This window comes from Sapajus apella, unplaced genomic scaffold (genome assembly GCF_009761245.1).
Source record: "Sapajus apella isolate SASKATOON/1434 unplaced genomic scaffold, GSC_monkey_1.0 scaffold127, whole genome shotgun sequence".
Lineage (NCBI taxonomy): Eukaryota > Metazoa > Chordata > Mammalia > Primates > Cebidae > Sapajus > Sapajus apella.
The window spans coordinates 3485157-3501390 of record NW_022437067.1 but is presented as its reverse complement, the minus strand read 5'-3'; the positions used below and the strand labels follow the sequence as shown (position 1 = coordinate 3501390).

Here is a 16234-nt window from a genome sequence, read left to right as displayed (position 1 = left end):
GGCTGTGGCCGTCACAGTGGCTCTGTGCCAACATTGTCCTCTCCACCAGGCTCAGAACCCGACGCTCCAGACGCACCCTTTTCACCTCCGCCCCGTGGAGACCCATGTGTGTTCTGTGTGGTGCCAGGCAGCAAGGAAATTGTCACTGGATGCTGGGCTCAAATCCATACTTGGCTGCCTGCCCCAGCCTGGTGGATGCTGTATTCCTTAAATACACCCAATCCAATGTGCTCTTCTAGACTAGGAAGAACAGGATGTAACGGTTCAGAGGCCAGATGCTGGAGCGGAGCGCCTGGGCCTGCGGGCGGGCTCTGCTGTGTACTTGCTGTGTGGCCTGGGGAAAGTCATGCAGCTTCTCCGTGCCTTCTCTGAAAAATGGGGAGCCTTACGGTGCTTCTATCGCAGGAATGCAGGAATGGGTTAAGACACCGCACGGGCACAGAACAGTGCCTGGTATGCAGTAAGTGCCACACAACTGCTCGTGATTGGTACACAGGCCTCAGCGCAGCCTGTGACCGTGAACACGCCCTGCTCTGGGGCCTCCTGCAAAGGCAGGCCTGCAGCACTTGGGCCACCATTCTTCCGTCCCATGCCCCATGCAGGTGTGGCACTTTCTCTCTCTAAATCCCCAGAACTCAGAATCCTTTTCTACACAGAGCTCGAGGAAGCAACTGCCGGAGAGTCCACACTGGTTACCGGGGTTGAGACCATTTCGCCACCCCTGCCTCTGGGGAGTCTCTGCTGCTGACACACAACTTGGCAGCTGACCACAAAGACCCCCTGGGGCCAGCTGGGCTGACAGCCTCATCCACACTCATGGGGCTGGCCCAAGAGGGACGCCAGGAACTCCTCCAGGGGCCCACCCTCCTCCCACCTGCAGCCTGAAATTGGGCGCCTGGGCACGACAGGTTTGTCGTCATTTACCCCAGGGTGGTAAATGTTCTCTGCATTTCTGCCTTTTATGCAATCGAGTTCTTCCAAGTCTACGGCTGGTGCCGAACCATCCCCGTCACGGAATTCCTGGAATCTACGAGGCCTGCCTGAGGACAGCTGCACATTCCGTGAGCGGCAGCGTCTAACGCCCACCGAGACCAGTGCTTTCTGGGGTGCTTTCCACAGCTCTGTCCTGTGCCCATGACCCTGGCACTGCATTGTCCATCAAAAATGATGCCTGGCTCGGTGCGGAGGCCATGCCTGTCATGCCAGCGCTCTGGGAGGCTGAGGCGAGATGGCTGCTTTAGTTCAGGCCTTCGAGGCCAGCCTGGGCAACACAGCAAGACCCAATCTATTCGAAGTATAATAACAAATTTAAATAAATAAAATAAAAACAAAATGACGCCCTTCAGCCCTCACTAGATGATGCTCCATGAGAACGGTTTCCCCACATTGCCCCCATTGTGCCCCCCCGGGAAGGAAGCACAGCTGCCTCCCTTATATTCCCTGGAAGCCCCCCAAAGCCCACACTCTCCACATGCAGGGGAGTAGGCAAAGTTTGGGTCCTTTAGGAGACCACGGATCCTCTCCCCTCCACCTCCAGGCATCTGAGCAGACAGGAGTCCTTCTGATGAGTCAGAATGTTCCCCCTTATACCAGGGCAGAGCGGGAAAGGCTGTTCTCCCCTCTACCTCACCAGAACACGTCCCGTAGCAGAATGCACTCAACACACAATAAATGTTTGTTGAATGAGACATGTTCAAATCAGCAATGGCTTATGTGTAGAGAGTTCTCTTTAGAACAAAAGGGAGCCAATCTCGCTCCAGAGCTGGACTGTGGACGCCTGGCCCAGCCCATTTTCCATCCATCTAAAGACACGTAAGGGGCTTCTTGCGGCCCCGTGAGCGTTTACATCCGTGGTTATAAAGTGAAGGCAAGAGAAATGAAAACAACGTCCACATGGAGACCCACACACGAAGTCCACAGCAGCGCTGTCCCCCAGCCCCAGGACACAGACAGCCCAACAGCGCATCCACAGATGGATGGGCAAGCAAACGGTGGGGTGTCCACAAACCAGGACACCGTTCAGGAACGAGAAAGGAATGAAGTAGCGAGCCACTGTGTAGACACACCTCAGGGACATGGCGCTGAAGAAACCAGACACTCAGGACCACACGCCGCATGAGTCCCTTTACAGGAATAGCGCGGACGGGCTCACCGATCGAGGCCATATCAGAGGAGTGGTCGTCAAAGGCTGGAGGTAGGAATGGGGGCTGCTAGAAACAGCAAAAGGGACCTTATCAGGGGTGGGGTGACCGCGCTGAAACTGGACCACCGCAATAACTGTGCAAGTCAGCAAACTTCCTAAGAATCAACGAACCGTATACCTTAAATCCTTAAATTTCATTGCATGTAAGTTGCAATGCGAGTACACACACATACAAATATATATACATAAAGGGCAATTCCTTTTACCCAGACTTCTTATGCTAAACCCAACTTTCTCAATGTGATCATTCACTGATTTCCACAGTTTTTAATTTTAAGGAAGCTCTGAATAGAGGCCTCCTTCGATTTGGTGACATATTTATTTTTAATTATTAAAGAGACTGAATAGCAGTATCTGTGTCACAGATAGGTTTTCATCTCCCCATGACATTTCATTAATTCTTTGCTGCAAAATAATTTGTCATTTGACCATAAACCTTTTACTTAAAATCATGGGTGCCAGAGAGACTTGTGATTTCAGAGTCAGCTGAACACAAGGCTAAATCCATAAGGTGCTGACTCGGCATCACAGCAGCTGGGTCCTTCTTGTTTTATTTTTTGTTGTTGTTGTTTTAAAATTTTGTTTTGTGTTTCCCAAAAGGGCAATCTGTAACTTAATAAAGGGAGTAAGGAGCAGATTTTTGATCAGACAGGAAAGCCACAGGGGTTAGCATAAGGAGCATGAATGGACCTCAAGTCCTGGAAGCCTGGGTTCAAATCCCACCTCTCCCATGCGCTAGCTGTGTGACCTTGAGTCAACTACCTAACCTCTCTGTGCTCCAGTTTCCACCTGTGTGAAACGTGGGAGCAACAATACCTGCCTTGCAGGGCCACCATGAGGATCATGAGGGCGGAGTGAGATGGTGCAGAATGGCTGGATGTTTTAGCACAGTTGGAGCACTTAGCACGAAGCCTGGGTTAGGAAAAGGCCTAGCAGTATGACAGCGTGAGCTCCAGCACCTATCAGGTGTGGGTCATGAGACCTCAGAAGTTCACAGCCAAATCCAAGAAACAGCTTCCTAGTGTATCCCCCAGTTTCATTCAACAAGCCCTGACAGAGCACCCCCGTCACCCCAGTTCTTCTCTCATAAAGCCCCAAATGAGGTGATGGCAGCAAAGCCACAAGCCAATGTCTGCCTTCTCAAGCTTGCTGTGCACGTTTTCCGGCTGTAGAAACAGGAATCCACCTGTTCCTGTGTTTGACTTAAAACCCTCAGAGCATGGTCCTGAAGCCTGTAAGCCAGGGTGGGAAAGTGGGGCTGACCCCAAAGAGCTGCCCTATTTTCAGAGCTGACCTGATTTACGTAAAGATCTGGACAGATCTTCTTATCCAATAATTATGCACAAAGTCATTGATTACAGTCACCGATGATGGATCTCATAACATTAGCAACACCACACGTTCATATGCTGCTGAATTCTTCGTTAAAATATGTGGCAGAGACACGACGGAGCAGGTTTTGCTAAGCAGTTTTTTTTACCCCTTTTCCCAATTCCACATCACCTTTGACTGCTGTTAAATAAATGACCCCTAAAAAAGCCAAATACTCACAAACACACACCTGCGCACATGCTTGCCAGTCAGATCAGTTAGGCACTAATTTCTGACAGATTAGTAGAGAATGTTAGTTTGTTTCTCTTAATGAAACCTTTTATTTTAACTGTGGAATCACAGGCTTTGTAAGACATAATACAGAGACATCCTGTGTACCCCTCACCCAGCTTCCCCCAGTGGTAACAGTTGTAAAATGACAGTGCAATAATGTCACAGGATACTGGCAGGGATATTGTCAAGATAGAGAGCATTTCCATCACAACAAGGACACCTGATGCTGCCCTTTCCTAAACACACCCTCTTCCCTTCTGCTTTTTACCCCTTCTTTGACCCTGGCAACTACTAACATAGAGTATTAGTGTGAGTATTGGGCCACAGCTATAATTTTGTCATTTTGACACCAGGCAGGCATGCCCCAAAGTGGGGCTCAGACCATGAGGGCTCTTGGCTTTGCCCAGAAAACAATTCAAGGGCAAGCCAGTGGTGGAAGAAATCAGCTTTACTGAGGAGGTGTTACAGCTCTGGTGGTGTTACTGGTCCAGCAATGTGACAGCTCCGTGACTGCCCCTGCAGAGCAGGGGTACCCCATAGGCAGTGCGCTGAGCTCGGGGCACTTTTGCAGTTGGTATTTATACCTACTTTTAATTCCATGCAGATTAAGGGGTGGTTTATGAAGACATTTCTAGGGAATGGGTAGTAAGTCTGGGTCATCGCCATGGAAAGGGCAGTAACTCCTGGGTGCTGCCCTGGTGATGGTAAACTGACATGGCACCCTGGTGGGCATGTCTTACAGAAAGGTGCTGCCACCCTGTCCCCATTTTAGCTAGTCCTCAATTTGATCCAGAGTCTGAGCCTCCAGAGTCGAATCCCACCTCCTACGTCAATTTCAACACTATGAATTCCTCATATAGTAAGTTACCTTGTGGGATTGACCCAGGAGCAGCCAGTCTCCCCCTCTCCTCCTGGAGCCTAATCTTATCCCAGCTGCCAGGTGGATGTACTCGGGGACACCCCTGAGGGCCCCTGGAGGTCTGGCATGGACACCATCCACTGTGACTCTCTATTCAAGGCAGATTAACTGAGAGTTAATCTGAATTATGTAACTACCACCACTCCCCACTCCGAGGCCTCATGACTCACCAGCCCCTTTGAATTCTTGGAAGGGGTCTCAGAGGAAGAAAGAATGGAGTCGCCGAACGACATTTGCTGCTGTAGCCCCAGAAAGCCCCTGCTCCTGTCTCCTCCTTGTGTCTGATTGGCATCAGGCAGGAGAAACCCTCTCAAGCCAGACTTCAAACGTAAAATCTAGATCAAGGATATATTTGGCTTCCCAAGCTAATCTTTACTTCAGTTTGGTCTCTACTGACTTGTAACCCTTTGAAGGAAACTTGGCAACTACATATTTAAAACAGATGACTCTTACATAACCCCAGAGAGGAGCCCCTGGGCTCTGGAAGGCTCAGTTTGCAGTCCTGTTGGGGCTTTGTGTTTACCTACTTCACTGTAACCCAGGGTCATGCTCCGGGTACCCTGTGGCTTTCCCACAAAAAGCTCAGGAAAGTGCAGAACCCAGGAGCACGCAGGGCCCCAGCTACCAAACACCCTCTTTGTGTGTGAGTCGGAGGAACTGGGGCTGGGGAAGGGAAAGCTGGGTTGGGGTCCAGAAGCTCCTCCAGCGACCCCCACTAGGAAGATGCAGGTGCATGCCTTGGGGCAGCGGGCTGCTCTGCCTCCGGGGACCCACAGACAGCTGTCCCGGCAGGCCTGGGCTGTCTCCGTTCCTGAACTGCGTTGCCCTGCTGCTCTCTCTAATGCACGACAGAAAAGGAAGCAGGTGATCAAAGTAAATAAAACAGGGACAGACTGTGAGGAGTCTGCCACCAGCTTGGACAGTGGATCCCCAAGGTGGGGGTAAGCGTGAAGGTGGGTATGTACTGACATTGCCCAAAGGTTTGAACTGCCTCCTGAATTTGCAATTTAGTCAAGCATTATGGTCCACGAGGGGTCACAGCCACTGACACTAGATGGATTCCAGTTGCAATCAATTTAGCAGCAGCAGCTGGAAATCAGTGCGAGCCAGGTTTCACCAGGAGCGCAATGTTTGTGGCTGGGCTGCATGGCCCCAGCTGCTGGGGGACTCTGCCGCGAGGATGGTGACAGCCAAGCCAATGGATCCCTGCCATGAGGCCCAGACATGGCACAGCGCTCACCGATAGGGCTTGGGGAACCGTGAATTATGTCATCACACATAGCCAGGGCCTCTCAAACAAAAGGGGCCACGGAACCTCAGAGCAGGAGAACAGACAGGATGGCCGCAGGGACGTGGGCTGAGAATGGGCTCGTGGCACTCTCCTAGGGATCACAGTACTGAGCACAACCCAGAAAACGTCTTGGGTGGGTGCTCAGAGCCCCCCAGCAAGCGACAGTATCTGAGATCTGCATCCTCAGAAGCGACTCACAACCGGGAAGCCAACTCCAAACTCTGGGCTGCTGGCTGAGTGCGTCCCCCCACACGGGTGAGCTCTGCGCTGCCGGCTGAATGCATACCCCCTCCAGGGGCGAGCACTGGCAGGGCTTGTCAAACCACTGGGTCTTCGTCCACAGCTCCCTTTCTCTGAGCTGATGGAAAGTATCTTTGGAGCTTTGCTACAACTACGAAATACCACCGCAAAAGACACAAAAGCAGCTCAGTAAGTCTCAATCTGCTTCTCCCTCTTGGGGGAAAAAAAAGCTCCACAAACAGCTCAGTTCCAACGCAGCAGTAAATAACCAAGCCTAGACTTCGTCTCCAGGGCCAGAGCTAAGAAAGCCCACACCCCACTCCCCGGCGCCCCCCGTCCAGCGAGTTCCACTGCAGCTCTCCTATGCTGGAGCAAGCCAGGCCTTCTGCCACCCCAGCTGGAGGCTCACAGTCTACCTGTACTAACAGGCTCCGAGCTTGGCAGCAGGACACCCAGTGATCACCTGGGGAGCTGTGGAGTGGCTTGCAAGCAAAGGTGGAGGGCTGTCTTGAAAGAAAAATATGCATTTCCAGACCTGGAGCTGGCAACCCTTTGGTTCCAAGTCCCCAGGTGCCCATTGTGATACAAAACCGCACAGACCCTCTGGGACAGGCCTCCTTCTCAGGCCAGGAGGCAGCAGTAGCAGTAACAAGACCCAGCTCTCCCATCAGGATCCCAAATAGGTGACAGCTGGTCCTTAAAGGCACACTTACAGAAAATCTCCTGTGGTAACATCCAGGGGGGAAAACAAAGGTCAGACTTCAAAAACACCAACAGGACTATTTCCTAAAGCAAAAGCCCAAGACCTGGCTCGAGGACGCTTTAGAGGAACTGTTTTAGTAAATTTTAAACCAAAAGAGAGGTTTCTTTCAAGATATTTGCTTTCCTCTCCATTTATCAAAATGTACTCATCTTTTAATCTAGTAACTTAGCAATTAAAAAAATGTTCAAATAAGTTGCGATCAGGAATGAACTGGCAGATGGCAGCTCAAGAAGCAGGTCGGAGCTGAACCTGCCGCTGGCCAAGGTGGGGACCCGTCTGGTCCTTCACAAGGCCTTGGAGGTCTTGCTGAGACCTGGGACAGTCCGGGGCAGAGCAGGGACGGCAGGCCTGCAAGGCACCTAGATCAGGGTCACTGCAAAGCTGTCCTCCTCGCTCCATTTCGCCGACATCCTGGAATGGTCCAAGCCTAAACCTTACCTAGCTCAAACACACTTATGGATTCAGGCCCGGCCAGCATCCAACACCCCACACAATCGGCTCCGTGATGAACCTCTGAAGCCCACAGCAAGATCGGCCACTGTGAGAAGGGATGCTAATAATATCTGACCACGTTCACTAGTTGGGTTACACCGTATTCACCTCTGGCTCATAAATCAAGGGTCACTAGAAAACACTTGGCGTCCCCGTCCCCTTCCGATTTCTTAAAATCAGGACACGCACTAGATCCTCCCTCCCTTCGCCTCACTCCCCCCGCAGCTTTATCCCAGGGTGGGGGCGGCTCCAGCAGCCGGCTCTAACAACTGCTGGCCTTTTCGTCCCCAACGCGGGAGCGCAGTGCATCCCAGCGGACAAACTCGAGAACCGCACGCTGCTCTCCGCCTCCACCTACGTCCTCCCCGCTCTCGGTTCCAACCCGGGACCCAAATGCACGAGCTCTGTGGCTGCCCCAGCAGGAGGGCGAGGGTTCAGAGGCAGCCTGCCCGGCAAAAAAGGACAGCCGCGCTCCGGTGGGCCCCGGGCCGCCCCAGGCAGAAGCTGAAGAAGCCCGAGAACCCCCGCGGGCTGGCAAAGTTTGCGGAGAAGGGTCTTTTTGGACTCCCCCATCAAGGGCTCTAGACTCGAACCCCCTGTTCCATCTGGGCCTGGAGTCCCAGACACAGAGGAGCCCCGGGCGCGCCGGCGGGCGTGTGTGCGTGTGTGTTTGGAGGAGGGTGGCCGCCCGCACGCCCCAAGAGCCCCAGCTCTCTGGCCCCAGCTGCCCGCGAGCTGTGAGCGCCCGTCGGGCCTGGGGGTCACCTGCAAACAGCTGGGTGGGCAGCTGGGAGCCTGGGAGGCCCCTGCTCAGCCTTGGGGCCCTGAGAAAGGAGAAGGGTGGGCGGAGTGGCTGCTGGGTTTTGCTTTCCTCCAACTCCGCCTGCGAAGCTCTCGCTGGGAGCCCGGAGCTTTAGCTTTCCCCGGCAGCCCCGGCCCCCGGCTCCCGCGCCCGCCGCGCCCAGCGGCCCGCGCCTCGCCCCGGACCCCGGGGAGGAGGCGCGCCGGGGCAGCCGGCCAGGACACTGCGCTGCTGGCGCCTGGAGCTGCGGGCGCGCCCGGCCGGCCCCACTGCCCGGGTTGCTGGGGTGGGCACAGCTGCCCGGACCCCGGACGCGCAGAGCCTTGGAGACCCGACCGCTCCCCGAGGGGCCGCAGCGCCCCACGCTCCGGGCTCCTGGCGGGTGCCCCTACCCGGCTCCCGGTGCACCCCGTTGCCCGCTTTCGGGAAGCGAAGAGGGGTCCCTTGATTTGCAACATAGACCGAAGCGCGGCTTCCGCCCAGCCCGGCACCCACGCGCCCGCACACACCCTGCGCTGGCCCGGCCGCTCACCTGAGTCCTAAAAGCTGTTGAATCCACATGGTCACGTTTCGGCGAGCGGGGCCTCAGACCAGGCTCGCCCGGGCCATCTGCGCGGCGCCCGCGCCCGCTCGCTTCCGTCCCGCGGCGCCGGTCTCCGGCTCTCTGTCCGCCGCCTCCCGCCGCCCGCCGGCCGCGGGGCGCACAGCGAGTCAGAGCGCGGCCGCGCGGGGCTCCATGCCGGCCGGCGCGCCGCCGCCGTTGGGGCGCATGGCTCAGGCGGGGCGGCCCGCGGGGGCGCACATCCTCCGGACCCGGCGCGGGGCTCGCGGCCCCCTCCGCGTGCGACACAGCGAAGGCGGCGGCGAGGCGGGGCGCGTTCCGGCGCTGTCGCCGCGCAGCGAGGGGCCGGGGAGCAGCGGCTTCGCCCTCCGGGGCGGCGAGGAGAGAGGCTGGCGGCGTTGCCGCGCACGGTGCGTGTCTCCCGGCGCGCGGCTCTTGCCTCCAGCCGGAGCTCCGCGCCGATGGGGCGGCGCTGCTTAGGGTCTGGGGCGACGCGGGGCGGGCGGACGCGGGTCCTCTCTGCGCGCCGCCGGGTCGGGGGGCTCTGTCGGGGGCTCCGCCGCCGATTGGTGCCACTCAAGTTGCCCGGGGGCTCCGTCTGGGCGCTCGCTCTGCAGACGACCGCGGCCCGGAGGCTGGCAGGAGGCGGGCACGGGAGGCGCGCGGGGCGAGGGCGCCGTGGAGCGCGGGGCGTGGGGACGCGCGGCGGCGGCGCCGCGCGGAGGAGGCGCGCGGGGATCCCGGGGCCCCGCCGCCCGCGCCCACCGCGCCCGCCGCAGAGCCGCCCGCGCTGCTTGGCCGCCTCCCTCCTCGCGTCTGCTTCTCGGAGCGCTCGCCCCCGCCTCCCGGAGCTGGTCCCAACTCCGCCCGCCCGGCCCGGCTCACGTCACCACCCGCCTTCCCCGCCCCTCGAACGGGAGCCCGAGTTCCCGGCCCGGCCCCGGCTCCTGCTCGCCGCCCCCACCTCCCGGTGGCCGGGTCGCCGAGGGGGGAGGAAGGGGCTGTCCCCGGCGGGGGCGATTGCGCAGGCGGGGGCTCCTTCCGCCCCTTTCCCCATCCCCGGTCGCGTCCCAGTCCCCACCTTGTGAAAGGCTCCAGAGAGGCCGCAGGCTCCGATTGGACCGCCGAGCGCCGCCGGATGGTGTTGCCAGGGTAACCGTATGGCATGCGAGGCAGTCCGAGGTTCCGACCCGGTTACGGGAGCGCCCAGTGGACCGGGAGAGCTACTTTGGGGAGGGGGCGGCCCCGAGGAAGGACTGGGTGGGGACGCATGGAACGGGGGCTGCGCGAAAAGTTTCCCAGGGCGGAGCTGCGCCACGAGGGCTGCGCGGGAGCGTCTGTCCGAGGGTCCCCTACAAGGGACTCTCTGCTCGCTGCGCCGGCTCCCGCGTGGATGAAGTCACCGCGTTCCCGATCAGAGCTTCAACGCTTCTGCCCCTAACCCAGCCCGGCCCTACGCCCCTATTACCCCACGGTCCCTCCTCGCCCCGCGCAGCTGCTGCCTGGCCAGGCCCTGGCTCCAGAGGAGTCACTGGAAAGTTCCAGGGAACCTGGGCCTCCCAGACTCTCCACCGGCGTTTCCCTGTTCCCTCCCAGGCCAAGACTCCTCTGTGCCTACCTGGTTAGACTGTATTTCCAAAAAATCCAAAGTCGGGGGGTGGGGCACTTAAAGGAGGACAGACACTTGACTGAGAAGCGACATGGGGCGGAATCCTCCGCAGACCCCTGACGCCTTGAGAAGCCACGACAGAGCCCTGCTTTTTAATCCTCTGCAGGCTGAGGGCAGTGTAGAAAAGGGGCCTTGGAAAGGACGCTGGTGCCACCCTTCACCGGGAAAAGAAGGTGCAAGGGGCGGGCAGGGAACACCAAGCCGAGCCTCTGCTCCGCCCTCTGTGCAGGGGCTTGACCCAGGTCAGCTCTGGAATCTCCCCAGGCCATGCGAAAGCAGTGGGGGTGGAAGGGGAGCACTCACAGGTGAGGCCTCTCTGGGAGGGGCAGCCAGTGAGGAGGTGAAGGGGCAGAGCCAGGAGGACCCTGGCTGGGACGCAGTCTCCCAGGGGGACTATGGCTGGGGTACAGTCTCCCAGGAAGACCATGACTTGGGGTGCAATCTCCCAGGAAGACCATGGCTGGGGCTCAGTCTCCCAGGAGGACTATGGCTTGGAGCTCAGTCTCCCAGGAGGACCATGGCTTAGGACGAAGTCTCCCAGGAAGACCGTGGCTTGGGGCTCAGTCTCCCAGGCAGCCCTTTCACCCCCGAGACCTCCAGGATCCTTGCCAACAGCCTTGAGGAGCCAGGAACAGGACTGGACTCTGCCCAGGCAGGAGGTTGGCAGTGGTTCCCCACCAAGACTCCCGGGAGAGGGCCAGAGGCAGGGTGGTGTGGTGGCAGGACAGCCAGTCTTGACGCCCGTAGACCAGGGGCCAGCGCTTGCTAACTCAGGATCCCGGCCGAGTTGGTTGTCTGGCCTCTCTGACCCTCGGTCTCTTCTTCTGTAAGATGGGTCCCACTCCTGGGGGAAGTGTTTGCAGAGCTCCATGAGAAGGCCTCACACACAGTGTGGCTATGGTGATCTGTGAGCCGGTGTGCGGACCAGAGAGGCAGCAGGGTGAGTCAGCACTTTCCCTGCCGGGCCGCTCGGGGGTCATTGTCCCCTAGAGCGTCTCCCTGAGGGGTGTGAGGGAGCAGGTCCCATTAAGAGGCCCAGGAGACAGGGAGGTCCTGGAGCCGATGGGGCCCAGGGCGGCCAGCGGGGAGGGAGGCGCTGGCACTGCTGCCACCTGGCGGGACGAGGTGGCGGTGCTGCACCCGGGAGGCCCTTCCTGCAACCGGAGGGGCCTGGAGGAGGCCGCTTCGCGGACGGACGTGGAGCCAGGGCGGGGAGGGGCTCCGGATCCGACCTCGTGGGCACCAGGAACCCCCTGGGCTGCTTGTGGACACCTGCTGACGTCTCTCAGAATGCCTTCTAAGTGCACAGATGAAAAAGCCCAGGATTATTAGGAAACCAATCCCATGCAAATGCATGATCAAAAGAGGAATAAAAACACATTTCTGATGTAGCCGTGTATGTTTTTCATTGATACACTTAGCAAGCAACTGACAGATCCTAAATTGCCTTCCTTTCCGTGCCCAGATATGCAGCAATAACAACAGTCTGAGGTACCTGCACCGCGGCCATGTGATACGAAAATGCTCCCACGGCCTCTGTTTGACGGTCACAGGCATGTTCTGCCACCTTCATTTATAATAAACAGAAACGCCAAGTTTCGGTTAGGGTTAAATAAAGATGCCAGTTTTCCCCGTCCGAGTTGAAAGGCCCGTTGAATTCTATCCAAGTACCCTGGGACTCTCTGGGCAAAGAAAATAGTAGAAGGAAGTGTTTTCTGCAAACCGAGATGGAAACAGGCCCTGCGGAAGGCTCCAGGGGACGCCAGAGCCTGAAGACCACAGCCGATGCCCCTGGTGAGTGAGGCCTCCAGTCTGTGGGTAGGGCGGGTGCCCTCTGCCCTCATCCAGGCTCAAAACTGTGATTTAGAACCGGGGTACACTGGTTCCCTTTTTCTCTAGGGTAACTCACGTGGACCTCTCTCCAAAAAGAGCAGTCCGCCTATTATTATTATTTAAATGACAAAATCATTGAACGTACTGTGAAACAATGAAATAGTAACTTGTGTTTCACCATTTATGGCCCTGGTTTCTTACACTTTGATGGCACTTATATTTCTGACGGGTTCAGTTTTCTTCCCTTGGGGACAGGAAACTGTGTACGTCACTCCCACCCAGCACACACACACACAACACGCACGCACGCACGCACGCACGCCTCCCAGCTTCCGCAGATACAAAAGGGAGCTGTTCAGATGTCCATGCTGTGGTCATCCCTTCCGGTCACCCTGCTAATTCTGACCCCTCCTCCCCAAGGGGAAGTCCACACCCTGAAACCCTGGGGAAGCTGTGGTCTCCTCACCTAGTCCCCTCCCCTGTATTCCCAACAAAGGAGTCAGCAGACCCCCGCAGGAGGTCCTCTTTGAAGCTCTCTGAGGCCATTTACCTAATGGCCTTCACAGACTTGACTATTTTTAAAACCCATCCGAAGCCAAATTGAGCTGCCATTGTTCATTTTGCTCCCAAGGAGGTAAATGTGTCTTAACCATGACATTTGATTAAGTAGCTAAGTTTGTGATTTTAAATGGAACGGAAAATGCTGATTACAATTATTATAAGTTTCTTGAAAGCATTCACAGGAGTCTCTTCCCCGACTCTCCTGTCTCCCTGGCTCCCCTCACCCAATAAAACCTGCACGCAGAAGCTCCCAGCTGTCAGGGATAAGTGGGTGATGCAGTCACTATTCCTTCTCACGGAGGCTAGGTGCTGCGGATTTGGGGTTTCCTCCCCCTGGCACTTGAGTAGCTTCCTGGGTGAGGCTGCACACAGCTGCACGACGCGACCCGGCTGAGTGCAGGGCAGAGATCAAGCCTCGGGGCAGAGGTGGGCTGCAAGAAGCTGCACTCCTACCATCAAATGACTCACAGGACTGTCATCCTGCAGCCCAGGACCGGCCGGCGAGAGAAAACGCCAGGTCAGAACTGCCTGTTAAAGTAACTCTTGCATCAGAGAGAGGAAGAGGGGATTCCTGGGCTTGCTCTGAGAAGCGATAGCCTCCTAGTGCCGATGGAAACAGGCCGCCAAAGAACCCGATCTGACCCAGGATGGAGAAAAACTCTCATCTCAAGGCTTTTATACATGCTCTGTGTTGATAGGCTTGCCTCTTCTATTTAGACGGGAGGGACTAAGAGGAAGCAGGTTGATTTGCATTACAAAGTAAAGCGACAGGGTTTGAAAGCAGTCCCTGGCATTGCTGGGTTTGAAAGATTTGGGGTGGGAAATTAGGCAGAAGAGGGGGTCCAAGAGTGGGGCTATACACACCAGGGAAGCCCCAAAGCGGAGGGCCAGGGGGCCGAGGTGACCGGTGCAGCCCTCCTGCTTTCTCATAGCTGTGACTGGGACAAGAATCTCAGGTTTCTAGCCTGTGTTGCAGCTCTGTCCCTTGTAGAAAACCTCCAGGGAAGTCCAGCTTGTGCTGCAGGTGTATAGGGGAGTGACAGAAGGGGTGTCTCTACTGCGGGGCAGCCAGAGGGGACAGCCACAGTGGCCGGAGGAGTAAGAGGAAGAACCGGGACCCTCTGACTAACTTAGAAAGAGACTCAGGAAATAGCCCCTTTATTCCTTATTTTATAGAGGATGCTGGCCATGGACAGAGGGAGCGTGGGGGAAATGCAGAACATCACAGCATCCTCAGGATGAGACTTGAGATACACAGTTTGGATTTAAGGGAAGTGGGGAATTGGGGACATGAAAGAGTCATGCACGTGGCTTCACATGACACAGAGAGATGCCGAATGAGCTTCTCACTGGCCCTGAAGGCCCAGTTCCACTAGTAGGAGAACTGTGCATGTGTCCTCATCTTGTTGACTGAGCCCTAAGTAAGGGAGGTGAGAGTATGCACTCATCTTGTTAACAGCCCTCAGTACGGGAGGTGAAATCTTGTGCTCATCTTGTTGACTGAGCCCTGAGTAGAGGGATGAAAGCTGCACTCGTCATGTTGACTGAGCCCTAAGGGGGCAAAGAAAGTACTAGTGGGTGAGGGTCCTTGGGAACAATGATGGCCTGGGAAGAGGCGCTCCTGAAATGGATGACAGGTATGCAGGTGGAGCCAGAGGTCTGACCTGGGAGCAGCTGATTGGGGTTTGGAGTCCATCAGCTCCATGCAGAAGTGGCAAAGCTGGACACTGGCTTTGAGCCTGGGGCACTGATGCCTCTTCCAAATCAATTCCTAAACCACATCAGCCAGCTCACACTAGATTTTATTGCATCAAGAAACAACTCCCAGAGTTGGCTTAACTCAACAAAGGTGGATTTCTTGTTCATGCCCACAAACCCCAATAACTGGCATCTGTCCTGCTCCATGCTGTCTTCATCCTGTGACCCAACCTGAAGGAGCCGCTCTTACCTGGGACATCCCAGTCACATGGCACAGGGCAAGGAGTCATGGCAGAACCATGCTGTATCCCTTGCGACTTCTGCTAGGAAGGGGCGTGTGTCACATCTACTCACATTTCATTGGCGAAGGAAGTCACAGAGCCAGGCTGATGTTGGGTGGGGGATGAGAAAGTACAGAGCCCACACAGAAGGACAGGAACACTGCACAGTCACACAGTCGTCTACGCTCACAGGCACACACAACTCAAGAAGATAATTTATATCTTGTTTTCCTCAGGCCCCTGAAGTTGATACCATCAGAATTTGTGAGAAAGGAGAAAACATGTTTTCCGTGAAGCATGCTGAGTTTGCGTCCCTTCTTCTGCCTCCAAAGCTCAACATAGATCCTTGATCCATGAGGAGGACCCAGAGGCGGGGCTTGTAAATGACATCGGGCTGCGGTAGTGATGGGTTCACCTCTCATTCCAAGATGGTGAGATAACACATCTTTCAGGGCTGTGCTTCTGTCTAGAGGGGAGAGCTGTGATCGCTCAATAAAAGTCCTCGAGGGGTTGGTTAATAGGCGTGATTACAAGGAATAAGTTCTAGTATTTGATAGTAAAGTAGGGTGAGTATAGTCAACTATAATTATTGTATATTTTTTAAAAGCCAGAAGAAAAGCATTGGAAAATTTCCAACATGAAGAAAAGATAACTAGTTAAGGGAATGAATATCCCAATTACCCTGATTCGATCATTATATGTTGTATACATGAATCAAAATATCACGCATACCTTCAAAATATGTACAATTATTATGCACCAATAAGAAATCATCACAATCACTGCCATCTCCATCATCACCACCCTCTCCCTCATCATCACCACCCCCACCAGCACCACCACCACAAGTGCCACCAGCATCATCACCACCACCATCACCACCATCACCATGATCACCACCACCACCATCACCACCATCACCATGATCACCACCATGACCATCACCACCACCACCATCACCACCACCATCACCACCACCATCATCACCACCACCACCACCATCGCCACCACCACCATCACCACCACCATCACCACCACCATCACCACCACCACCATCATCACCACCACCACCACCACCACCACCACCACCATCACCACCACCACCACCACCACCACCACCACCACCACCACCACCATCACCACCACCACCACCATCACCACCATCACCACCACCACCATCACCACGATCATCACCACCACCATCATCACCATGATCACCACCACCATCACCACAACCATCACCACCACCACCATCATCACCACCACCGTCACCATCACTATCACCACCATCACCATGATTACTACTACAATGACC

General features: G+C 56.0%; 1 protein-coding gene across 1 annotated transcript in view; it reads right to left on the bottom strand.

Moving 5' to 3' along the window:
* The window catches only part of AJAP1 (adherens junctions associated protein 1), a 131929-nt gene extending 122893 nt beyond the window's left edge, over positions 1-9036 (bottom strand). The window contains 1 exon segment of the mRNA XM_032262218.1: positions 8848-9036. Coding sequence (XP_032118109.1) covers positions 8848-8876 — 29 coding nt within the window. The 5' untranslated portion in view covers positions 8877-9036.
* Between the last annotated feature and the right edge of the window lie 7198 nt (positions 9037-16234).